The sequence below is a fragment of the Globicephala melas genome, chromosome 3 (genome assembly GCF_963455315.2).
Source record: "Globicephala melas chromosome 3, mGloMel1.2, whole genome shotgun sequence".
NCBI classification, from domain to species: Eukaryota; Metazoa; Chordata; class Mammalia; order Artiodactyla; family Delphinidae; genus Globicephala; species Globicephala melas.
This window is the reverse complement of record NC_083316.1, coordinates 157,139,792-157,166,847: the sequence shown is the minus strand read 5'-3', so window position 1 is coordinate 157,166,847 and position 27,056 is coordinate 157,139,792. Positions and strand designations below refer to the sequence as shown.

The following is a 27,056-nucleotide window of genomic DNA, read 5'->3' as shown; positions in this document are numbered from 1 at the left end:
CACCTACCACTCCCATTCAGGTCTCCACGGTTCACCTTCCACTCCACCCTGTGGAGCTCAGCAGAGATGGGTCAGACCCAAAAAATACACAAAGATCTAGTCCTCAGAGCAATGCATGAGCAATGTTGGCCTGAGTAAGGCTCTTACACGTAGACTCTCCTCCAACTCCATGGCTCCAAATAAAAATTTATAGAATTAACCATCTAAGGCATTCTTCTGCTTCTTCATAAATCGATGAGCTCATGTCCCAGGTTCACACCTCTAGTTGTAGAATAAATATCCTGGGAGACCCAACTCAGCTCATAATGACCCCAGAGAACAGACAGACGCTCCATCCCAACGAGCAAGCCAAACTTAATGAAATGGCTTCAGGACAAAGTTCATTCCCCATAGCCCTGGCTTTGAAAAATACCCCAGACTCCCTTCTAAACAAAGGAAAGAGGCATCCATGAAACATCCCTTCACACGTCCACTTATACCTCTCTCAGGGGTCTCCACCCTCACCTCACCTATGGGGGCTGGGAGAGATGTGATCACCACTGAGTGTCACAGTGAATATTTAGCTACTCTCTGGGAACTGAATCGTGAATGACAAGAAGTGGAGTCTAGTCAGTTCTTCTGCAAATCTTGTACTCAATTGAAGTCCTGTAATTTTTCTACTCAATTATTGTTTTTTCATTGTTCATTCAACAAATAATTGTTGAGCACTGTGGATATAAATGAAGACCAGCTAAATGAGAAAAGTAAACACTATTTAGAGCTTCGTACAGCAAGGGAATCAACCATTGTCACTTGCATTTTGGCAGGGACTCAATGGCAGGCACTCTCATCATCTGAGTCCTTAGCTGACTCCTGTAATAAAAGACGGATTAACAAGAGAAAAACAAACAGAAATGTATTAATATGTATATCTCATGTATACAAGTGAGATAACTGGAGAAAGTGAAAAACTCTGAGATGACTTAGAATTCAGGCTTAAATACCATCTTAATTTCAAAAGAGGAGTGGAGATACAGGCCACTTAAGGAAGAGTAGGTGGTTTTTAGCAAAGATGGATGGGCCTTAGAAGAATAGATGGGAAATATGATAGTTTCTGACAAAGTTCATCTGGATGTAGGTGTCACTTCGTATCTCTTCTCCCATGATAAGAGTCAATTTCCCCTGTGGGATGAAACTCCTGGGGAGGGGAGTTTTGACAACCACATTCCTTTGGGAGGATATGTTTATAGACACATAAGGGGGAGTTCAGAGAAAGTCTCTCCCTGCATTCACTGTGTTTCAAGTGCTTTTAGCTCAAAACAATCAAGATAGCACAGTGGAATTCTTTTGGGTGACATATTCTCCTGTCCTCGAAGACAAATAGCAGATAGGCAAGTAAGTAAATGGGGAAGAAGGGAAAGCTCTTCCTTACTGTAGAATACTGACTCATAAATATAGGGAAAAAATGGGCTTAGAAAATTAACCATTTTGCAAGCACCATAGTAAAATGATTCAGGAATGCATCAATGGATGCTAAAGGGTTGAACAAGGGAGGGCTTAAGGAAAAACATAGATTTAAAGAATCTCTACATAACCACTTACTAATTACTGAGGAAAGAGTAGGCAAAGAACAACTGGTCAAAGTTAACATCAACAGTAAAGGGGCAAAAGATCAGGTGCTCAGAATGTGATTCTCTGAGAAAGACACAACATCACTTATGGAGTATTCCTGTACAGTTCTTTCTATTATTCCTGCAAATTTTTTGTAAGTCTAATATTGTTTACCCAAAAAGCGGTGGGAAACCCTCCCTTTGTTTTTCTTACACAGTTTCATTGTTAAACTTTTTTTGGATCCTAGATACACCTGAAATGTTGGAAATAATATGCGAGGTTAAAAACCTGACTTTATTTCCTTTTTTTCTCTTGGCTTTATATTTTTTGGTCATCAGCAAGCAGACACCAAATCACCAAGGTTCTATTAAGTTGTGTGAATTAAACCATTTGGTCTTGTACTGAGACCTGATGGATCAAAGTGGAGCAACTTGTAAGGTTTGGCTACGCTCAGAAACTCACCCAATGCATATTGGAAGTAAGAATAGGATAAAAATAGCAACTCAGCTCCTTTCAACTTGTTATTCTTCTGACAAACAAGTTAACATTAGCCTAAATTCCATCCCCAGGGCCTGAGGCTGTGCAGCCTCAGCCTTGCTCTCCTTCCCATTGCTGGCAGGCTCCAGTCTCCCTGGGGCAAGGGCCAGCCGTACCCTGCATCTCCATCAGTACCTTGAAGAGCACTAGGGTAGGCTGCAGATGGGTAGATGCCATCTTGGGCTCCAACCCGGTCCAGGAACTAGAGCTCCAGCGCACCCTTGAGACAGACAGCGCGTATGGGCAGCGTGCCTTTTGTTGAGGCTGCAAGCATCCCTAAAATGCTGGATCAGCATCTCCAGTGCCAAAGCCCGGGCTGGGGCGGGCAGTTCTCCAGCAAGAGGCGCCTTCCTGCCGAAAAAAGCTCCATGTCTCCGTGGGCACAGAGCTCCAACCAGCATGCACGAGTCTGGGAACTTCCTCCTCTGGCGTGAGACTGCAACTTCACCAAAGGGTGGTAGTCCTTCCGGCTGAGAGGTTTAGGTACTTATTTATGGTCTTTGGGATGGAGATGAATGTATCACGTGGCTTCCAGTGTCAAGTACCACGGGAGGCTCCTTAATCTTCCTCGTCTGATGTCAATTAAGTCTTGGCAGCCAGAATGGATGAGCAGGACAGAAGGAGTCCTAAGAGTTCAGGTTCACCATTCACCCCCATTTTTCTTTTCCCCATTTCCCAGGCCTGAACCCCATTGTCTCCAGTCAGGGCAAGACATCAGCATTTGAAGGACTCAAGAGATTCTTAACTTCCCCCAGGCTTGGTGTGGACAGGTTGTGAGCACATAGTATATATATGTACATGGGAAGGGGAAAGGGGGAAAATCAAGAGTGGGGGAAGGAGAGATTTTTATATTGCTTTTACAAGTTTTTAAACTAGTAAGCTTGACATTAAGTGTCACAATTCTGTAGGTATTTGTTGTCACCAGGGAAATAGAGAAGAGACATGGAAATGTCAGCCGTTCTTGGGGACTGAGGACCTTCTTCCTTAATATATTAGCTCCAAGACATGAAGGTGGCCCCCATTCTTGTTTCCACTCACAGAGGACCCTGAAAAGAGACTCACTTACCTGATGCAAAATCAATACCTATGGAAACCCAAATCTTCAAAGGAGAGTAATTCTCTCATTCTTACTCTCAAGCCTCCAGGGAAAATTCAGAGTCCTCACCACAATAGCTGGCCGGAGGAGATCCACAAAATTATACAAGGCGTTTTTAAAAACAAGCAGTAGACGAAGTGAGAGAGTGACATGGACATATAGACACTACCAAATGTAAAATAGATAGCTAGTGGGAAGCAGCCGAATAGCACAGGGAGATCAGCTCGGTGCTTTGTGACCACCTGGAGGGCTGGGATAGGGAGGGTGGGAGGGAGACGCAAGAAGGAGGAGATATAGGGATATATGTATATGTATAGCTGATTCACTTTGTTATAAAGCAGAAACTAACACACCATTGTAAAGCAATTATACTCCAATAAAGATGTTAAAAAAAGTTGTAGATAATTGGACATTTCTCCTTCCTTATTCTGAAAATTGAGGAACAGATGACTCAATAAATACTGCAAATCAAAGTGGTCCTCGAGTCCAGAAACAGATGGACCTGTTTCACAGGTATAGGCAAGGGTTTGGAGAATTACTGCAAATCATGAGTTACCAGTTCTCAGTCAGCAACCTTGAGCAAGTTGCCCAACCTCTGTGAACTTCACTTTTCCTTGTCTGTTAAATAGGGATAAAGATTTTACAAAGCCGTTAGGAAAGTTAAGTGAATTGGTATCTGTGAAATGCATGGCAAGCAAAAGGTACTCAACCAATGACAGACTTCCATCCTCTGCTGCCTTCCCTCTTCTCTTGACAGCAGTCATCCCAGAAAAGCATCATTCACATATCTGGGTCACAATTACCTCATCTGGAGTAACAACCCGTATATCACAGGGTATTTGTGGTGAGTATATAAGATGAGATAAGTGAAGCACCAGGTAGGTAACAAGCGTATATCCAGTTGGGTTGATGCTCAAAAACCTCATAGTCATTGGCTAGAAACAATGCTACTCTCATATTTATTATACATTTCTTTTTCATACTATGGAGAAGGGAGTTCATCCAGATGAGGGGAAAAATGTGACCCTTGCAAAAGTTCTCCCACCTTTCATGTTTCCATTAAACCCAGGAGAAACAAGATGTGGACTGCCATGAGATTGAAGTCTAGAAGAGTCCTAAATGTAAATATAACTCTCTTGATTAACAGTTCTTCCCACCAGAGAACTTCTGCTAATTAGCAGAAGGGATGGAGCTGGAAAACAGGGCGCTCTCAGTCATGGGTTAGCCAGTGTCTTGCTAGAGGTGAATGCAGAAGTGAACTGACACTATTATAAGTGGAATCCAACCGTCTTCCAGCTCAAATCCTGATGTGGTCAAATAAATACAATCCTCAGTGGGTGTGACACTAAAAGAATTCAAGGGTTGTAGTGAAAGGCAGTAATCACATTTTAAACCAAAGGAGAATTGAAACTGCCTCAGCCCCAACTCAGCTCTTCTAATGGTGAGCTCAAAATGATCAGCACCTCATACATTTCTGGGAAAATAAAACAAATAAATGATCTCTTTCAGTCTCCAGTGTGGGTTATTCAAAATGTGTGACATAAAATCAAAAATTATAAAATATTCAAAAAGGCAAGAAAAAAAATTGTTACCTGCCAAGAGAAAACACCATCAATACAGGCAGACCCCTAGGTGGCCCAGGTTTAGAATTAGAAGAAAGAATTTTTAAATGACCAGTGCAAGTAGGTTAAATGAGGTACAGGATGAACCTGAGATTGAGTGACAAGAGAGATTTTCTGCAGAGCAATAGAAGTTTAGAAAGAACAATAGTGAAATTCTAGACCTGAAAAACACAAGCTGTGATGAAGAAATCATTGGATGAGATTAAGAGCATCTTGAACATAGTAGAAGGTAAAAAAATCATGAAGTAGAACAGAGATTGGCAAGTTTCTAAGGGACCAGATAGTAAATTTTTTAGGCTTCGCAAGCCCTATGATCTTTGTCACTGCTACTGAACTCTGCTGTTTTTACATAAAAGTGGCCTTAGACAATGTGTAAATGATTGTAGCTTTGTTCCAATAAGACTTTATTTTTAAAAATAGCCATTTTTAAAAATAACCATATTTGGCCCATGGGTCATAGTTTCCTGACCCCTGAACTATAAGACTAGCCAGTAGAAAGTCCTCAAGCTAAACACAGAAAGAGAACAGAATGGAAATGAAAACAGCATCAGAAACCTATTGGAAAATATCAAATAATCTAACAAGTGTGTCAAGGAGTCCAAGAAAGAGAAAAGAGAAATATTTCCCCAAAATACTTGACATGGTACTGGCCTAAAATTTTCCATAATTATATATGACCCCAGTGTGTAGATCTAATTATCATTTAATTCAAATGATTAAAAAGAAACCCAGACTTCAGCACATTATTATCAAGCTGCTGAAAACATATAGTAGCGAAAAAGCCTTAAAATTAACCAAAGAGGGCTTCCCTGGTGGCGCAGTGGTTGAGAGTCCACCTGCTGATGGAGGGGCCACGAGTTTGTGCCCTGGTCTGGGAAGATCCCACATGCTGTGGAGTGGCTGTGCCCGTGAACCATGGCCACTGAGCCTGCGCGTCCGGAGCTTGTTGCTCCACAACGGGAGAGGCCACAACAGTGAGAGGCCCGTGTACCGCAAAAAAAAAAAAAAAAAAAAAAAATTAACCTAAGAAAACAGGACACAACATAATTAATAATCTCCATTAAATATATAGGTGAACTCATTGGAAACTGGAGACAAGAAACAAATGGAAAGACATATTTAAAGTGCTGAAAGAAAAAAACTGTCAATCTACAATTTTAAAACCAGCAAAATACTGTTTAAGAATGAAGGCAAGGGGCTTCCTTGTCAGTCCAGTGGTTAAATCTCTGCATGTCCACTGCAGGGGGCACAGGTTTGATCTCTGGTTGGGGAACTAAGATCCCACATGCTTGCGCAGTGCAGCCAAAAAAATAAAATAAAAAATTTTTTAAATGAAGGCAAAATAAGAATATTTTTAGACAAGCCAAAGCAAGAGAATTTCCAGCATACGCAAACAAGATTTTTTAAAGGAATTATTTCAGACTAAGGGGAAATGATAGAAGATCAAAGCACAAGGAATGAAAAGCAGCAAAATAGAATATGTAAATAAATATAACAGACAATATTTCCTCAAATGAGTTAATCACTTCCTGTCTAGAAAAAAATATTAAAAGTGCATTGGGGATTTAAACATATGTGGAAATAAGCATATGACAAAAACACACTAGCCAGAAAAACCATAAATAGATTTAAAATATTGTAAATTTTCTATATTATACCTGAATTGATACAACATTAAATCAAACTGTAAACTGTAAGAAGTAGAAGACGCATAGTGTAAATATTAAAACAGCCACTAAAAAACAAAGAAAGTGGTATACCTAAAAGGTAATTGAGGGGATAAAATGGAACACCAATTTTGATTAATCCAATAGAATGTCAACAGAAGTAATTTTCTTAAAGGAAGTACAAGTGGAAAACAAGGAGCAAAATTGTAGATTTAAATCCATCCACAGCAATAACTACAATAAATATAAATGGAGTAAACACTTCAGTTAATAGAATTGTATAGACAGAGGTTTAAAAAATAATAAGAGCCTATGAGAAGCAGAGCAGGGAGGAGTCAAGATGGTGACCTAAGGGGACGTGGAGTTTGCATCTCTGTGTAACTAGGGCATCTACCAGGCACTGGTGGGGAACCACGGACACCTAAGTGGACAGGAGGAACCCCCGAGTGACCAGGTAGGACGTGGGGGTGAAGGAGGGTGAGGAGAAGTGGAGGTGAGTTGGGACTGGCCCCCCTCAGGGCGGCTGGGGGAGGGGTGGGGATCCAACACCTGGAGAGGAGACCCTCGGGAGGGTGGAAGATCAGAAGGGAACATGGCCAGCATTTCCCCTGCCCACTTGGGCCCTGGGGAGCCTGCTGAGTTCCTGGGCCTTATCCTCTGCCCACCAAAGCTCCCTCCAGCCACATGGGTCCTGCGGGAGTGGGAGGGAGAGTGGAGGAATGGAAAGGAGGGTGGCCAGCATTTCCCTCGCGCACTTGGGCCCCGTGGAGCCTGCTGAGGTCCCAGGCCTAATCATCCAGCCTCTGAGAACCCCTTCAATTGTGCTGGGCCTAAAATCCACCCCTCACACACACCCAGGGCCTCACCTCCGAACTCCACACTCCAAGGCCCCCCTTGGCTGTGCTGCTTTTCCCGGCTGCATGGGTCCTGAGCCTAGGCCTCACCTCATACCTAAAGCTCGCCCCACCTAGACCCTGCCCCCAAAGCCTATTCTGGTCTCACAGGTTCTTAGCATAGGCCCTGACCCCTGCCTAAGCTCTGTCCCCCATAGCCAAGGCCTTTTCCAGCCTTTTTATTTGTTTGTTTGTTTTTTAGGTTGTGGTTCTGCTTCACCTTGTTACTGTTAATTCATTTATATTTTTATTTTTTCTAATAAATTTTTTATATTTCTAATTTTATTTTATTCATTATACTTTGTTATTCTTTTGGCTTGTTCCCCCCCCCCCTTTTTTTTTCTTTTTTCTGTTGAGGTTCTAACTTGTAATTGTTTCAGTTATATTTTTATTTTTCCTAATATATTATTTATTTATCGAATTTTATTTTATTTTTTATTCTTTGGTATTTTACTGTCCTTTTTCTTTTCTTTTCTTTTGCCATGCCACACAGCTTGTGGGATCTTGGTTCCCAGCCTGGGGGTCGGGTCTGAGCTCCTATGGTGGGAGCCCCGAGTCCAAACCACTGGACTAACAGAGAACCTCAGACTCTAGGGAATATTAATCAGAGTCAGGTCTCCCAGAGGTCCTCATCTCGGCATCAAGACCCAGCTCTACCTAACTGCCTGTAAACTCCACTGCTGGATGCCTCAGCCCAAACAACCAGTAAGACAGGAATACAGCCTCACCCATCAAAAAAAAAAAATGAAATGACAAAAATATGTTACAGACGAAGGAGCAAGGTAAAAACCTACAAGATCAAATAAACAAAGAGGAAATAGGCAACCTACCTGAAAAAGAATTCAGACTAATAGTACTAATACTACTAATACTACTAATAGTAAAGATGATCCCAAATCCCAGAAATAGAATGGAGGCACAGATTGAGAAAATACAAGAAATGTTTCACAAAGACCTAGAAGAACTAAAGGACAAACAAAACATTGATGAACAACACAAAAACTGAAATGAAAAATACGCTAGAAGGGATCAATAGTAGAATAACTGAGGCAGAAGAGTGAATACGTGAGCTAGAAGATAGAATGGTGAAAATAAGTGCTGAGAGCAGAATAAAGAGAAAAGAATGAAAAGAATCCAGGATAGTCTCAGAGACCTCTGGGACAACACTAAGTGCACCAGCATTCAAATTATAGGGGTCCCAGAAGAGGAAGAGAAAGAGAAAGGGTCTGAGAAAATATTTGAAGAGATTATAAAGTTTCCCAGCACGGGAAAGGAAATGGTCAACCCAGTCCAGGAAATGCAGAGAGTCCAATACAGGATAACCCTAGGAGAAACGCAGCAAGACACATAAAAATCAAAGTAACAAAAATTAAATTCAAAGAAAAAATACTAAAAGGAGCGAGGGAAAAGCAATAAATAACAAACAAGGGGATCCCCATAAGGGTATCAGCTGATTTTTCTACAGAAACTTTGCAGGCCAGAAGGGAAAGTCAGGACATATTTAAAGTGATGAAAGGGAAAAACCTCCAACCAAGATTACTCTACCCAGCAAGGATCTCATTCAGATGTGACAGAGAAATCAAAGCTTCACAGACAAGCAAAAGCCAAGAATTCAGCACCACCAAACCAGCTTTATAGCAAATGCTAAAGGAACTTCTCTAGGCAGGAAACACAAGAAAAGAAAAAGAAGTAAAAGAACAAATCCAAATCAATTAAGAAAATGGTAATAGGAACAAACATACGGATAATGACCTTGAATGTAAATGGTTTAAATGCTCCAACCAAAAGACACAGACTGGCTGAATGGATACAAAAACAAGACCCATATGTATGCCCTCAACAAGAGACCTGGGGACCTAGGGACACATCCAGACTGAAAGTGAAGGGATGGAAAAAGATATTCACCCAAAAGGATGTGTTGCCAATTACTAGAGCGACCATGCATGGGGAAAACAGATGTATTCAAACATTTTAGGAATTAAAAGTGTTGACTTACCCCCAAAATAACACCCGAATAACCTGCAGATCAAACAAGGCCAATATTATTACTTAATTAGAAAAGGTAAACACCATCTTGTCAGAATCTTAGTTTCGTAAGGGAAGATCAATGCTTCATGTGTATAGTTTTAGGAACTGGATTTGAGTAGTTTGAAGTGGCTCTGACAATGCAAGGATCTGACTGGAACTGGTCAAAATCCATAATATAACAGGATTGATGGTCACCACGAGCATGAGTTGGGGAGGAGTCTTGGTGAGAAAACAATGATTTGGTAAGAAGCTGAGTTTGGCCAGCTGAGTCATCCATCATGCAGAAAAGGGGACTGATTGAACAGTCTAGTGTTCAGATAAAGCTAACAATGAAGTTATATTCTGACTTACAGCCTTATCATCCTGGGCAAGAATTTCCTGGAATATATAGAAAAGTCTTATTGATGTAAGGACTTTCATTTTGAATCTTGATAATTAAGTCATGTGAATACAGATGGTCTTAGTTTCCTCTAGATAGTAGCTCTAAATTGATAATTTCTTGTGACCCCAAACTCCACTGCAGTCTACCAAAGTGGGGGTTTATGATGAGGAGGTGGTAAGTGGTGTTTTGGCCCAAGTTCAAATCACAGTGGTCCTAGTAGGTCCGTAAACCTATCGCGTAGCTATTTCCCAGATCCTTAATGTATATTTTGAATAGTCATACCCAGAAACTAGTAGGAAACCCATACTGGCTCTCTGAACCCTAGCGGGAGTTTTATTATGGCAGAAAGAACGAGTGGAAGCTCAGGAACTTCTATTTCCTACCAGAGAGTAAACAAAAATTAATACTGTATCTCTAGGAGACCTGCATGTATTAATGCTACCATAAACTTGAAATGTGCACATCTTTTTTTGGCCTTTACAGAAAGTGAATGGACCTTAGAAAATTACTATAGATTGTTGTAAAGTTAATCAGATGGTAACTTTAACTGCAGTGGCTGTTACCACCTATGTACTAACAGAATGCCTCAGATATAATCAAAGTACCTTGCTCAGCATTGCTTCTGATCAGGAAATTATTTCATAGCAAAAGAATGGCAGCAATGGACTTGTGTCCATAGAACTGACTGGTCTTGTATATGTGTCATCACTCAGAAGCAGTTGGCCTCAGTTATGGTACCAACTCATTTACAGTGTCATTTCAGAAATAAGACCCTGAAAATATGGAGTTCTATCTCATATAATGCAGTATGTGCTTTGATTCAGTAATCAATATATGGGGCTATTTCTCCCATAACTGAACAACAATGGTCCCATCCAATCAGAAATTGAAATTTTACCTGGTTATTTTAGACTTCTCATGCCAGTGAACTAATAGGTAAATAAGACAGCAGTTCCACTAGAGTGGGGTGGGTTGATTGATCTCAATTACAAGGGTTATAGAGGACAATCCTGAGACAGGGGATTCTCTGGGGCACCTTTCAGTACTTCCATGTCCAATAGTAAAAGATAATGGAAAAGTACAGCCACCAAAAATACAGGTAGTACCACTGAGGATTCAGACCTTTTTGGAATGAAGACATAGAGTACACCACCAGATAAATTATCCCAAAGGCATGAGGTTCTAGCTGAGAGCAAAGGAAATAAGGAATGGAAAATGGAAGAAGAAAGTTATAAATATCAATTATGGCTTCATGATCAATTAGCCTGTTGGGGTGTGTGTGTGTGTGTGTGTGTGTGTGTGTGCGCGCACATGTATGTGAGCTAGTTTGTTCTTATCTCTCTCTCTGCTCCTTCCTCTTACTATTTATATACTGATTGCTGTGGATAGCCAATATGCAGAGATTGTGACTGAGTATGAGCTATAACTGACATTGCCCATAGATGAATACTATAACTAATGAAGGATAACCTGTATATGAAGAATAGTTACACATTGTTATGCTGTTGTTGCTATTTAACAGAAGTTCAAATATGGGTAAAATGATCCGGATGCTGAGTAGCCAAAGGAGTGGACTGTGCCAGTTCTTAAACTATTGCCTCAGCTCAAAATTCACATTTCTAGGGCTTCCCTGGTGGCTCAGTGGTTGAGAGTCCGCCTGCGGATGCAGGGGACGCGGGTTCGTGCCCCGGTCCGCGAAGATCCCACATGCCGCGGAGTGGCTGGGCCCGTGCGCCATGGATGCTGAGCCTGCGCGTCCGGAGCCTGTGCTCTGCAACGGGAGAGGCCACAACGGTGAGAGGCCCGCATACTGCGAAAAAAAAATTCACATTTCTACACTCCAATTTTTTATTCTAGGGCTGCTTTGTCTTCAAGGTTCACATTAGGATCTGCCAATAGGGCCACTAGAAGGAGACCGTAAGCCAGGGGAAGAGATAGAAAACTCTTTCATGATTTCCTGTTTTCTTCTGTCCAACCAATCCAGCAATGTCTCTTCATCCAGGCAGTTGGTTTGACTTTGCAGTTTATTTTCGCACTCACAGAACCAGTCTCATCCTGTCCTTCAGAGGCGCAAGCACTAGCTGACCAACCCCTATTCCTGGGCAGTCTTGGGATAGAGACTCTCCTGTGAACTTCTGGGGTGTCAGAACCAACTGCATAGCCCCCACTTGTCAGAAGGCTAGGACCGAGCTCTGCAATCCCCTCTTTTTCCTCTAGGCTCTGGAGGAACCATCATAAGTCAGGGCCGAGCAGGCTTCTCTATGTCACCTATATGGGAGACACCTCCATAGGTACCTTCTGAGATAGGAATACCAGCTGGTCAGTGCTCACTCCTCAGACATCTGGACTCTAAGACTTCGGGTTTTAATGACTCTAACCTCTCCCTTTACATCCCCAGGCCTAGGAATAGTAGCTTCTTTCTGCAGGTTGTTTTTTCCTCTTCAATCCTTAGTGTTCTTGTTTTGTCATTTCAGATCTCAAATATCTGGTTAACAACTCTTTACACTACATTTTTTTCTGCTAAAATAATGGATATGGTTTTATTCCTGGCGGGACCCTGTCTGATATGTAAGATATAAAATAATGGCTCAATTTCTGTCTTTATTTCTGTTCTAATATTCAACTTCCAAAACGTATAGTTTTACTTTTGCAGAACTTGAAGTACAGAAATAATCACAGTTGCCACAGCAAATTTGCTATGTGAATAGTGCTTTTAAAAATGGTTTCATATATATTATCCCATTAGATGCCTCTTCCTGCATTTATTCAATAAAGTTTTATTAAGCAACTGTTGTCTATAAGGCACAGAGCCAGGTATTGAAAACACACAAATAATTTCTAAGCAGTTAAGGGTATATTTATATCTCTTAAAGGAAGTTTTGTAAAGCCTCTCATGGGAGAAGACTAGGGACCACCCAAGAAAGAATTATAGAGACTCAATTTCTGCCATCTAGAAAGTTTTTTTTTAATATCCATATTTATTAGGTAAAATCATCAATTTAATAATATAGATGACACAAAAAGGAAAAAGGACAGTGCCCAGCACATAGTAAGCGTTCAACAAAACACAGTTATAACCAAGAAGAATTAAGAAATTGAGTGAATTTACTTCAAGGACTTCATAAATGATCAATAATGACAATAACGACAATGCATTGCTTCGTCATGGGGCTTTAGATTTACATGCAGTGATCCCTACAGAATCCCTGTGAGGTAAGGCAGGTGTCATGATTCTCATTTATTGATGAGGAAATAGACACTCCCAAAGGGTGAATGACTTTGCAGCATTATGCAACCAGGAGGTGGCAGCACCAGGTAGCAGATGCCCTGGCCGTCAGTGCCGACTGCCAATCCCGCAACGATCCAGCCCCTTCTTTTTTTTTTTTTTCTTTCGGTACGCGGGCCTCTCACTGTTGTGGCCTCTCCCGTTGCGGAGCACAGGCTCCGGATGCGCAGGCTCAGCGGCCATGGCTCACGGGCCTAGCCGCTCTGCGGCATGTGGGATCTTCCCAGACCGGGGCACGAACCCGTTTTCCCTGCATCGGCAGGCGAACTCTCAACCACTGCGCCACCAGGGAAGCCCCAGCCCCTTCTTTAGGGCCCCCATCACCTCCCGATTCCTCAAGCTATAAATGAGAGGGTTGAGCATCGGAGTAAGGACTGTGTAGAAGATAAGAGACCACATTGTCATGGCTTGGGGCCTGATAGCGCCTGGGTCTCAGATAGATAAACATGGCTGCCCCATAGAAGAGGGACACTGCTGTCAGGTGGGAAGAACAGGTGGCCAGAGCCTTTTTATGGGCCTGAGCAGTGTGCATGGGGAGCGCAGATCCCCGGAGGTGAGCATAAGAGGCCACGATGATGGAGAAGGGCAAGAGCAGCATGAATACATAGCAAGCAAAAAACAGTATCAGGGCTTTCCTGGTGGCGCAGTGGTTGAGAGTCCGCCTGCCGATGCAGGGGACACGGGTTCGTGCCCCGGTCCGGGAAGATCCCACATGCCGCGGAGCAGCTGGGCCCCGTGAGCCATGGCCGCTGAGCCTGCGCGTCCAGAGCCTGAGCTCCGCAACCGGAGAGGCCACAGCAGTGAGAGGCCCGCGTACCGCAAAAAACAAACAAACAAAAAACAGGGTATCAAAAATGGATGTGTCTGCACAGGCCAGTTTCAATAAAGCTGGCACCTCACAGAAGAAGTGGTCCACATTCCTCGAGCCACAGTAGGGTAAGCTCATGGCTCCTGCCATCTGCATCATTCCATCTATTATCCCCAAAGTCCATGAACTCCCAGCAATCTGGAGACAGACCCTCTGACTCATGAGGATGGGATAGTGAAGTGGGTGGCTAATGGCCACATAGCAGTCATAAGCCATGAGTCCCGGCAAGAGCCCTTCAGATCCCACAAGAGAGATGAGAAAAACAATCTGTATGCCACCACACACAAAGGAGATGGATTTTCAGCCAGAGAGAAGTTGGCTGCCATCTTGGGCACAGTGGCACAGACCAACATGAAGTCCATGAGGGAGAGGTGACTGAGGAAGAAGTACATGGGTGTACGAGGATCAATGTAGATGAGGAAGATGAGGAGGACATTGCCACAGAGGGCAACTGTGGAGACCACCATAACCACAGAGAACAGGGCAAGATCAGTCTGGCTATGAGAAGAGATTCCCAAGAGGATGAAGCCATCTATAGATCCCCTGGATCAGTTGTTCCCAGTCACCTGAGAACATGGGCAGAGAAATTCTAAGATTGAGTGACATGTCTTTATTTATCTCTGGATTATTATTCTTCAGTCTTCTGTATCTTTTGTAATTTATTAGAGCACAACAACATATGCCTAGGGACACACGAGTATATTCTTTCATTTTTCCCATGACACGGATGATAGAATCTTTGCTAGCTCATAGAATTGAACCATTTATCTACATTTGTACATATTCATACCAAGAAGAATAGAAACTGAATTAGTTTATGTGTCATAGGACTGTTGGACAATCCTTCAATAGGCAAAACATTGGCTTTCCCATAAGGCACTGACTGTTTTTAGCTGGGATTAAATGGACTCAGTAAACTATCTCTAGCAGGACTTGGACCATTTCAACCCCAAGAGATCATTCATATACGTTACAATAAAGGAAGGTAATGGAGACTTGAGATGTTTTTTATTTTGCTTAGGCCAAATATCTTGAAATCATTTTTTAATTCCTCTATGTCTTTTATTCCCTAGATCCAAACCATCAGTAAAGCCTCTTGGCTATACATTCAGAATACCTCAGAATCCAATGAATGCTTATGCCCACTGCAACTGTCCTGGTCCAAGCCACCATCTTCTCTCAGATGGACTATTGTAGGCTTCTATCCAGTCTCTTGACATCTATCCTTGAATCCCTTGAGTCTGCTCTCATAACTATTCAAATGAGTCTGCTTAAAATTTAAGTCATATGATGTAATTCTCTTGCTGAAAGTAACTCAGTGACTCCCCAAATTACTCCAAATAAAGCCCAAATCCTTGCAGTGACACACAAGGCCCTACATGATACACCCACACAGACACAGACACACACGCGCGCACGCACACACACACACACACACACACACTCATATACACCGATACCTCTGACCTCATCTCCTACTGTGTCCCCTTCACTCACTGTGCTTCCTTGAATTTCCTTGGACAAATTGGACAAACACCCACCTTTGGATCTTTGCGTTTTCTTCTCTTTGGAATGCTCTTTCCTCAGATTTCTGTCTCTCATCTGCTTCAGATATTTATTCAAATGCCAACCTCTCTAGAGATGGCTTCTGTGAAAGTCACTGAAGTGATAAACGTCTTGCATTTTCAAGCCCTCCCCTGCTCTTGGTTTCTCCACAGCACTTATACCATTTCACACACACATGCTTACATTTTTAAACTTTTATGGTCTGTCTCATCCCACTGGAATAAGAGCACCATTTATTATTCACCATGACATTGGCAGCCCCTAGAAAGGTTGCCTAGTTCATAGTATAACCTTCAGTACGTAAGTGTTGATTGAATAAAGTAATCATGATGAAGTAATACATGCCTGCCGCTTCCATTTTCTCAAAGTAGAGAGACTCCCCCTTTAATTGATGGAGCCCTTGTTCTTGACCTCAATATACTAGTTCACTGTTATATTTCTTCCTCTGAGGGATAGTGAGTGATATAGTAAGAACAATATTGAGGTATTTAAAAAAAAAAACAGGACTTCTCTGCAAACGGATGATAGTGGCATCCAGGTGACATTTGTTTGGGGTGTATTCATGTCTACCTTACCTCCTTGCAAAGAGGAAACAAGTCAACCCCACAGAACACACTCTTTGTGTGAAGAAACAGAGTAATTTCAAAAACTAGGATAGGCCTGCCCAGATCCACCACCAGGGAGGCAGGCTTTGTGAGCTGAGATCTTACAGAATGGAGCACATCCTGACTCATGCCCAAAAAAGACATGCGCAGGTGTCTTTGCCAACAACAACACAAGGTGTGATGTTGAAGCTAGTGGGGAGGTCCTACAGGAGCAAATCACTGTTCCTACAGCCTTCAAATACCATCTTGGCCATATTAGCCCCAGACTAAACCAATCAACTGAACCAACCAGGTCCCATAGACCTCACACCAGAAATTCCTCCTCTTGTGCTAAGGACGTACTGTGTGCAGAATCATTCAGCTACATGCACCTTCAAAGACATGCACTCTACACGTCCTCTTCTCCCCCCCACAACCCTCCACCACCTTATACTACAATATCATAGAGTTGATTAATGACATTTAAACTCCTTTGAATTCTCATTTTTTTTTTTTTTTTTTTTTGCAGTACGTGGGCCTCTCATTGTTGTGGCCTCTCCGGTTGTGGAGCACAGGCTAGAGACGCGCAGGCTCAGTGGCCATGGCTCATGGGCCCAGACGCTCCGCGGCATGTGGGATCTTCCCGGACCGGGGCACGAACCCATGTCCCCTGCATCGGCAGGCGGACTCCCAACCACTGTGCCACCAGGGAAGCCCTGAATTCTAATTCTTATACCACTGTGTACTCATCACCTCCACTTGGATGTGCAATGGGCTTATGCTACCTAAAGTGACCAAATAGAGTCCTTGGTCTCCTCTGGAGAAACATCTGGTCTAACCTTCTTCCCAGGTAAATTAAGGGCAGGTCTGTCCAGCTTCCAAGGGTACAACACATGGGTCACATTGAACCTCTCCTTCCCTCACACATCCCAACATCATAAATCCCTGCTGGTTCTTCCTGCAAAATGTATGTAACTCTGACCACTTCACAATCTTGCCCATCTCACCTGGCCACACTGTCATCATCGCTCCCCTGGTTGATGGTGGCCCCTAATTGAATTTGCCTCATCATTCATTCCATCCTTGCCCCCATCCCAGTCTCTTTGCACACAGCACTGAAGTGAACCCGTCTCTCTAAGAAGATGGGTTCTTGAAGCAGAATAAAGGAATGCTTTTATCAGCAGAACTTCCATCACCACCCAGACCTCCTTTCCTTCTGCTCTCCCCAGAATTCCCATGACTCTCGTCTCACCAGCATCCTGTGTTTCCTCCCACACCAGCCTCGGAGGCCTTGGTCCTTGTTCTTGCCTACTCATGGAAATCTCTTCCCACATACGCTCCACCTGGTCCACTCACCTCCTAACTAACTTTCTCAGCCAGGGCTTCCTCACACCTATTTGGAGTTGAAATCCCTCTTCTCTCCCCATTCCTTCCCTGCCTTATGTTTCTCTTAGCATTCAACACCATTGGGCATGCTACATTTAATTCGCATGAATTTGTTTTCTGCTTTCCAACTAGAACCTATATCCCCCATGCCACTTTTTCTCATGGGAGGATCCCCGGCTCTTAGAGCAGTGACTGGCATGTATTACGTGCTCAGTAAATACTGTCAAATGATTGATTGTATGCAAACAACTCAAGAAACTATTCTAGCATCTCACATATTCATTTCCTGCTCATTAACTTCATTCCTTTCTGCTGACTAGTTAATGGCTGCATTTTTCTTCTGAGAAATGACACCATAAAGAAGCCACCTTGTATCTAAAATATACTTTGGGGGACAAGCTGACTCTATGTCACATATCAGCCCTCTCCTTCCTGCCCCTTTACCTCCATGTCTCCCCACTCATCCTTTTTCCTCCTGTTAACCACTCTTCAACCCAGGAACCCAACACTATGGCCCCCAATCCAAAATGAGGGAAAGAGGAAAGAAAAAGGTCAATGATACATTTTCTTTCTTTAGAAAGAAAAACAGAGAAATAGATCAAATGAAAAGGACTAGAAGAAAGAAAGGAAAGACAAAGACAAATAACACTAAAAGGTATGTGCCCTCCACCTACTCCAAAAAAAAAAAAAGCTGAAAGAGGCAGACAACAACAGGAAGAAGAAATGCTGATAATTTTTTTAACATCTTTATTGGAGTATAATTGCTTTACAATGGTGTGTTAGTTTCTTCTGTATAACAAAGTGAATCAGCTATACATATACATACATCCCCATATCTCCTCCCTCTTGCATCTCCCTCCCACCTTCCCTATCCCACCCTTCTAGGTGGTCACAAAGCACCCGAGCTGATCTCCCTGTGCTATGTGGCTGCTTCCCACTAGCTATCTATTTTACATTTGGTAGTGTAAATATGTCCATGCCACTCTCTCATTTCGCCCCAGCTTACACTTCCCCCTGCCCATGTCCTCAAGTCCATTCTCTATGTCTGTGTCTTTATTCCTGTCCTGCCCCTAGGTTCTTCAGAACTTTTTTTTAGATTCCATATATATGTGTTAGCATATGGTATTTGTTTTTCTCTTTCTGGATTACTTCACTCTGCATGACAGTCTCTAGGTCCATCCACCTCGCTACAAATAACTCAATTTCATTTCTTTTTATGACAGAGTAATATTCCATTATATATATGTGACACATCTTCTTTATACATTCATCTGTCGATGGACACTTAGGTTGTTTCCATCTCTGGGCTATTGTAAGTAGAGCTGCAATGAACATTGTGGTACATGACTCTTTTTGAATCATGGTTTTCTCAGAGTATATGCCCAGTAGTAGGATTGCTGGGTCATATGGTAGTTCTAGTTTTAGTTTTTTAAGGAACCTCCATACTGTTCTCCATAGTGGCTCTATCAATTTACATTCCTACCAACAGTAGAAATGCTGATAATTAAATATAAATGCGAAATGACCAGCAACTAGTAATAGATGCAGCAAAGAGGAGAGAAGGGGGTGACAGGAAATGACCCTCACTCACCTTTAAGTGGGTTCCCTGAAGGAAAACCAATTCAGCAGATACCCTGTGGAGGAGATTCCAGCATTAAAATCATTTCTTCATCCTTCCATGTGTTTGCACTTACTGGGTCAGAGGGGTCAGGGAGGAGCCCCCCAGCTCTGAACTCCCTCCTCAGCTCCCACCAACCTCTCAGCCCAGCTGTGGGTGTCCACGTCACCCTCAGCCTCCCTGTGATTCTCTAACTCAGACAGTGGGCCTCAGACAGGCAACAGCCTCCTCTCAGCAAAAGGGGTGTGGAGAAAGTGAACTTAGTCAAGGAGACGGTGGTGGGCAGATGGGGACAGAGCCAGGATCCGTGTATCTGAGCCCACTCCCTGATTCCCATCCACCTTCCACTGGCTGCCTCCCAGCCTGGGTTGCAGAACTGTCTCCCGCTGCCCATGCAGGTGCTTAACACTGAAGCTGAGTGAGGAAGGTAAAGCTGTGAAGTCCCAGGGGAGCCCACAAACTCCAGCCCTGGAGCAGAAGCTCCCAAGTTTGTAATTAAAGAAAAGCAAACAGGGAGCTTGGGGACAGGACCAGAAGAAGGGCCAGTGGGACAGTGTGGGGAAACCTGGTCATGGGAGGGGCACAGAGCAACCAGGGCACAGGAATGGGGAACAAGCTTCTTGGTGCTCTACCCCTCACCACAAACAAATTCCACACTTCCCCAGTGACCCCAAGGGCCTCCATGGGGTCTCCACCCTTGGGTTCCCTGATAGACTTTCTCTGCACCCCAGAATCTACACATGTTTTTTGCCGGCCCCATGAAGTCAACATACATTTATTGAGAACCCATGATATATAGAGCACTGGGTGAGCTGTTATGCTTGAATCAAAGGTGGAGACTGAACACAATCCTGGCCCTGAGAAGTTTATAACCTGATGGGAGGGGAAGAAGAGCACCCACATTCATGAGACTCACAGGGTGGCATGGGACTGGCTATCATCCCAAACCCGGTCAGTCATACCTGTAAGCTCAGAGCCTTTCACAGTTTGCTATGGACAGTCCTGTGGTCTTCAGTTATGCCCCTCATCCCAGTGTAATCATGGATAGCACTCCCTTTCACTCTCAAGGATGTCCCAGGATTTAAAAAAAATATTTATTTATTTGTTTGTTTGTCTGCACCGGGTCTTAGTTGTGGCACATAGGATGTCTCGTGTGGGATCTAGTTCCCTGACCAGGGATCAAACCCAGGATCCCTGCATTGGGAGCCCAGAGTCTTAACCACTGGACCACCAGGGAAGTCTCATCCTAGGTTTGATGATAATTTAATAGTCACTTTAATTTTGACTTTATGTCCCATGGAAGGAGGTCAATTTGCAAAATGGCCAATTCATTGGAAACCAAATGTCCAGATCATCAATTTATGTTGTTCTTTTAACTCTTTGATGTATGACTGGTTTTTATTTTATTTTCGCAGCAGCAATAAAACATGTTTTCCTGCCATACAAATCTCTTGGGGCCTTTAGTTGGAGGCTGATGCTCAGAGAGGACAGATTAGACCAGAGGGCTGAGAGAAGGGGACTTGAAAGGAGAGGCGGGAAAACACAAGGAGGTGGAGACAGAGGGACCTAGAAAATAGAGGCCTCTGTCAAATTAGTTCCAGGCACACCAAACCGGTTTTTGAAGAAACTCCTTACAGCCACCTCACACTCTTCTGCTCCTGCCTCCTTCTCTGTCATTCCCCGCATCCCGCTGACCTACTCTGCTTCCCTATAGGTACTTGAAGTTTTTCCACTTCCGCATTTTTCTCAAGTTAACCTTCCCCTAGAACTTGCATTGCCTACTTTGTCTTTTCCTACTGAAACTCAGTTTATTCTATAAAGACCCATCTAAAGCCCATCATTACCACTCTCACCTTCCAAAGATTCAATCCACATCCCTTCAGCCTCTGTGAGTTCCTACAGTCTACTGTCTGTACAATGACAATTTATCCTGTTCTGCTCTGTGAAATCTGTTACATTACTATTTATTTAACCTACATAGTGATTGGGTGAAACTTGATTGCATACAACCAAGAAAGAGCTTTATGTTTAGCTAGGACCACTTTCACTCCTGGAAAATCCCTCACCACCTTTGATGGAGATCAGGCTGATCTCAGAGCTGTCTGGTCTGCTTCAGGTGTAAGTCTATTCCCACTGAGCTAATCAAGACCAACTTTCAGGTAGGATAAGATCCAGCCTGATACAAGTCGTGACTTAAATCTCTCACCAAATTCAAAATCTCCCCTGTGGCCTCTGTCTAGTTCAGATCTGTTTGGGAGTCTGGGGACCTACCACAGGGAAGGGTGAAAGATTCTGTCTTTTCACTCTTTCTCCTGCTCCCTTCATTCTGATACTTCGAGATCTCTCTTCCTTCTTTGGTTTTCTAGGATTTAAGGAAGGATTATGGATGTGGGGGGCAATGGGGCACCCTGTTGAGTAGTATATATCAGTGTCATCTGCAGTGAGAGATCCAAATTCCATTGTGTGATCTATCTATCTATCTATCTGTCTATCTAATCATCCCTGCATGTTGATAGATGTTGAATGCCCTCCCCACCCTCTGAGAACTCTGCAGTGACAGTTCCCTGACAAGGGCAGGCTCTCTCCAGTTGACCTCTTGTGACCCCCTCATTTCCTGACCCTAGCATTTTGCTTTCAGCCCCTTACACAGACCACTCTCAAGAGAGGGCTTTCCAAGAAGGCTTGAGATGGTAGCCTCACAAAACATCTACTTGACAAATAAACAATCTAGTCATCTTGACCCTGGACTGTTGCTGCACTTTGCTCTTTTCTTGCCAGCATGAACTGCTCTGTCTTGTCTCACAACTTCAGAATTGTCCAAGCACAAGTTCTACATTCACCTACCTATACAGTCTCCTTGGAAACACATGCCAGTTTCTCCTTGGAGATCCCTCATCTGGTCAACTCCATGCAATCAGGCCCATGAGTGTCTGTAGTTAGTGAGCCTCCATCCAGAAGTTGAGGGGCCAGTCCCCTTTCTAGGGGTGTAAGGAGGGGAACTTTTGAATCCCTTCTCAATCAGGGAGCAGAGAAGTAAAATGTCACTATAGTCAAACTGAGTTAGACTAGTTAATGTTTGATGCAGCGTGGAGAACAAAGGGATGTTTAGTGGGAGGGTGTAAGAGGAGCTTGTTATAAGATTGTTATGAAACTTGTCACATAAGGTGACTTCTATTTTGATGTTGAATGGTTTTCTGTTAACTTGAGGTACACGAAATCCTAACAAACACATCAGTCCTTGATCAAAAATGCAACCTCCAACTCTGACAACTGATGTGTTCCTGATGGTCTCTGAGTGATGCACATTGTATTCATCTGCTCAGGCTACCATGACAAACCACCAAAGACTGTGTGGCTTAAACAACAAAAACTAATTAACTCACGGTTCTGGAGGCTGGAAAGTACAAGATCAAGTTTCTGGCAGGATTCAGTTTCAGGTGTGGGCTCTCTTCCTGGCTTGTAGACAGTGACTTTGTCCTCATGTGTTCTTTCCTCTGAGCATGTGCATGGAAAGAGTGAGCTCTCTGGTGTCTCTTCTTATAAGAACACTAATCCTATCAGATAAGGACCCATCCTTATAAACTCCATTAACCTTAATTACTTCCTTACCCCAAATACAGTCACACTGGGTATTATGGCATAACTCAAAAATTTTGGGGAGACAAACATTCATTTAATTACAGGCACCAATGATACTTTTAACTTTGGTATCAAATAAATGTTTAACAGAATTAAGTAAAATTAAATTTAAAAATGTTTCCATGTTGAAGCTTTCTGTTTGTCAAAAAAAATGGGAAGACCTAGATAAGATAAAAGAGAAATTTGAAAGCAACAGAAAGAAACGACAGCCAAGACTTAGAGGCCAGAATCACAGAGAAAAAGGAAGCATGCTAAGGTGAACTCAGTTTTATCTGACCTTTTCCCCTTGAGGTGTCTGCTGATTAATAAATAGCATAAGGCTCAGAGGGTGAGAAACTGAGCATAAAACAGAGACTAAAAGGTTAGGAGTCGAGTAGACCTTTTGGTAGTCTGATGTGCTGGAGATCCAAAAATAGGTGTTAAGGCTTAGCAATAGGAAGTTATTCTCCTCTAAAATTTTTTTTAAAAAGAAAAGAGACTTTTCAGGTGGAATGTTGTAAAGAACACACCCTAGAAGCAATGGTGAGCTGGAAAGAGATGAGCTCTCACAAAGACCATAATACAGCTTTAAATCAGTTCAATCATAGATTATATTAAGGTGAATGTCCACCTTAAAGCAAAATCCAAAAACAAAATCAAAAGCAAACCCTCTGTTTAGGAAGTAACAACCTTCAAATTATTTCTATGGTTTATAAAATTACCAGGCATCTCAGAAGATAAGACCAAATAAACAAACAAACAAACAAAATAGGTAATAGAAGCAGACATAAAGGAGATTCAGGCTTAGGAGTTATAAGAAATGGACTTCGAAATAACTGTTATTTATATATTCAAGGGGGAAAATCACACCGTGGAGAATTTTACTAGATACTTGGAATCAATAAAAAAAAATCAAATGGAAATTTGAGAACTGAAAAATACATTAAATAAAATCACAAACCCAACATATGAATTTACCTCCAGAATAGACACAGCTGAATACAGGATTAGCACCAGTAGAAAATATTCAGACTGAAGCATAAATATAAAAAGGATACTTAATACAGCAAGCCTGCTCTAGCCTCAGGACAAGTCTCACCCAAGAGCAAGGGAACAACATCAACAGGACAATCGCAGCCCTGCAGCCTGTGGACACAGCCCACCCATCAGCAGGCCAGATCCTGCTCAGGGACTAGCTGGGCTCTGGCTCCACTTATCAGCAAGCCAACACAAGCTTTGGGACGCCCCAGACCTTACAGGTAGCTGTGTCAGGAACCAGCCCCAATGACCAGCTGTCTGGCACCAGCCCTGGGACCCCTGGACCTTGCAGCAAGACCCCAGGACACAGCTCTGCCTGCCAGTGGGCCAGCACTAGCCCCAGGGCCTGGCTTCATCCACCAGTGAACAGACACCAGCCCTGGGATCTCCTGGACACTGACTCAGCCCACCAGTTAACCAGAAATAGCCCTGGGGTCCATTGAGGTTATGCACCAGCCACCTCATGACCTGGCCCTGCCAACCAGGAGCACGCAGCATCTGCACAAAGCAGGGTCTGGCAACTGACCAGGCCAGGAGTGAACCAAGACTACCAGACCCAGTAGTCAGTTCATCAGTACAGAAAAACCCACACAGCTCACACAGGGGGACCCCTAGAGATACAGCTCTGGTGACAAGACAGGAGTGCACTGCTGAGATGCATAGGACATCTCCTACAAAAGTCCACTTATCCAAAGTCAAAAAACATAACTAACTTAGGAGATACATAGAAAATAGCAATTTAGGCAAAATGAGACTGGAACATGTTCCAAATGAAGGAACGGGATAAAACTCTTGTGAGGAAAAACAAATTGAGTGGAGATAGGAAATTTACACAAGAAAAAGATCAGAGTGATGACCATAAAGATGATGAAAGAATTCAAGAGAAGAATGGAAGCACAGAGTGAGAAGTTAGAGGTTTTTAAGGGTTAGAAAATATGAAGAACAACCAAAGATGAAGAACACAATAAATGAAATGAAAATTACACTAGAAGGAATCAACAGTAGACTACATGATACAGAGGAACGGATCAGTGAGCTAGAAGACAGAGTAGTGAAAATCACTGGAACTGAACCAAAAAAAAGAAGAAAAGAATGAGGACATTTTAAGAGACCTCTAGGACAACATCAAGTGCACTAATATTCCCATTATAGGGGTCCCAGAAGGAGAAGACAGAGAGAAAATAGGGGCTGAGAACATATTTGAAGGCATGATAGATGAAAACATCCTTAACCTAGGAATGGAAACAGACGTCCAAGTCCAGGAAGCACAGAGAGACCCACACAATATTAACCCAAAGAGGAACAAACCAGGACACGATGTAATTAAAATGGCAAAAATTAAGATAAAGAGAGATTAGAAGCAGCAAGGGAAAAGCAAGAAGTTATATACAAGGGAACTCCCACAAGGCTTTCAACTGACTTTTCAGCAGAAACTCTGCAGGCCAGAAGGGAGTGACTTGGCATATTTAAAGTGATGAAAGGGAAAAACCTACAACCAAGAATACACTACTCAGCAAGGTTCTCATTCAGACACTCTCTTCAATAAGTGGTGCAGGGAAAGCTGGATAACTACATGTAAAAGAATAAAATAAGAACGTTCTCTAAGATCATATACAAAAATAAATTCAAAATGGATTAAAGACCTAAATGTAAGACCAGAGACCATAAAACTCCTAGAAGAAAATATAGGCAGAATACTCTTCGACATAAATCGCAGAAATATTTTTTTGCATCTGTCTCCTAGAGTAATGTAAATAAAAGCAAAAATAATCAAATGGGACATAATTAAAATTAAAAGTTTTTGCACAGCAAAGGAAACCATAAACAAACACACAAAAAGACAACCTACAGACTGGGAGAAAATATTTGTAAATGATATGACCAACAAGGGATTAATTTCCCAAATATACAAACAGCTCATAGAGCTCAATATCAAAACAAACAAACAGACAAACAACCCAACCAAAAAATGGGCAGAAGATCTAAATAGACATTTATACAAAGAAGACATACAGATGGCCAATAGGCACATGAAAAGACACTCAACATTGCTAATTATTAGAGAAATGCAAATCAAAACTACAATGAGGTATCACCTCACATCAGTCAAAATGGCCATCATCAAAAAGTCGACAGGGCTTCCCTGGTGGTGCAGTGGTTGAGAGTCCGCCTGCCGATGCAGGGGACACGGGTTCGTGCCCCAGTCCGGGAAGATCCCACATGCTGTGGAGCGGCTGGGCCCGTGAACCATGGCCGCTGACCCTGCGCGTCCGGAGCCTGTGCTCCGCAACGGGAGAGGCCACAACAGTGAGAGGCCTGCGTACCGCAAAAAAAAACCCAAAAAGATACAGATGTAGAGAATGGACTTGAGGACACGAGGAGGGGGAAGGGTAAGCTGAGACGCAGTTAGAGAGTGGCATGGACATATATACACTACCAAATGTAAAATAGATAGCTACTGGGAAGCAGCTGCATAGCACAGAGAGATCAACTCGGGTGCTTTGTGACCATGTAGAGGGGTGGGATAGGGAGGGTGGGAGGGAGATGCAATACAGAGGATATATGGGGATGTATGTATATGTATAGCTGATTCACTTTGCTATGCAGCAGAAACTAACACACCACTGTAAAGCAATTATACCCCAATAAAGATGTTAAAAAAAAATCTACAAACAATAAATGCTGGAGAGGGTGTGAAGAAAGGGAACCCTCTTGCACTGTTGGTGGGAATGTAAATTGATACAGCCACTATGGAGAACAGTATGGAAGTCCCTTAAAAAAGTGAAAATAGAACTACCATATGACCCAGCAATCCCACTATGGGGCATATACCCAGAGAAAACCATAACTCAAAAAGACACATGCACCCCAATGTTCATTGCAGCACTATTTACATTAGCCAGCTCATGGAAACAACCCTGTCGACAGACAAATGGATAAAGAAGTTGTGGTACATATATACAATGGAATATTACTCAGCCATAAAAAGGAACAAAATTGGGTCATTTGTAGGGACGTGGATGGACCTAGAGACTGTCATACAGAATGAAGTAAATCAGAAAGAGAAAAATGAATATCGTATATTAATGCATATATGCGGAATCTAGAAAAATGGTACAAGTGAACCAGTTTGCAAGGCAGAAATAGAGACACAGACATAGAGAACAACATATGGACAGCAAGGGGGGAAAGGGGGATGGGGGGTAGGATGAACTGGGAGATTGGGATTGACATATATACACTAACTAATATGTATAAAATAGATAACTAATGAGAA

At 42.7% G+C, this 27,056-nt stretch overlaps 1 protein-coding gene across 1 annotated transcript; it reads right to left on the bottom strand.

The window, feature by feature from the left end:
* Positions 1 to 810: 810 nt before the first annotated feature.
* LOC138842609 (olfactory receptor 2V1-like) lies at positions 811 to 17,188 on the bottom strand. Its single transcript, XM_070045091.1, is given in 4 exon segments — positions 811 to 852; positions 13,937 to 14,268; positions 14,271 to 14,512; positions 17,127 to 17,188. Coding segments are annotated over 4 exon segments (678 nt in total).
* Between the last annotated feature and the right edge of the window lie 9,868 nt (positions 17,189 to 27,056).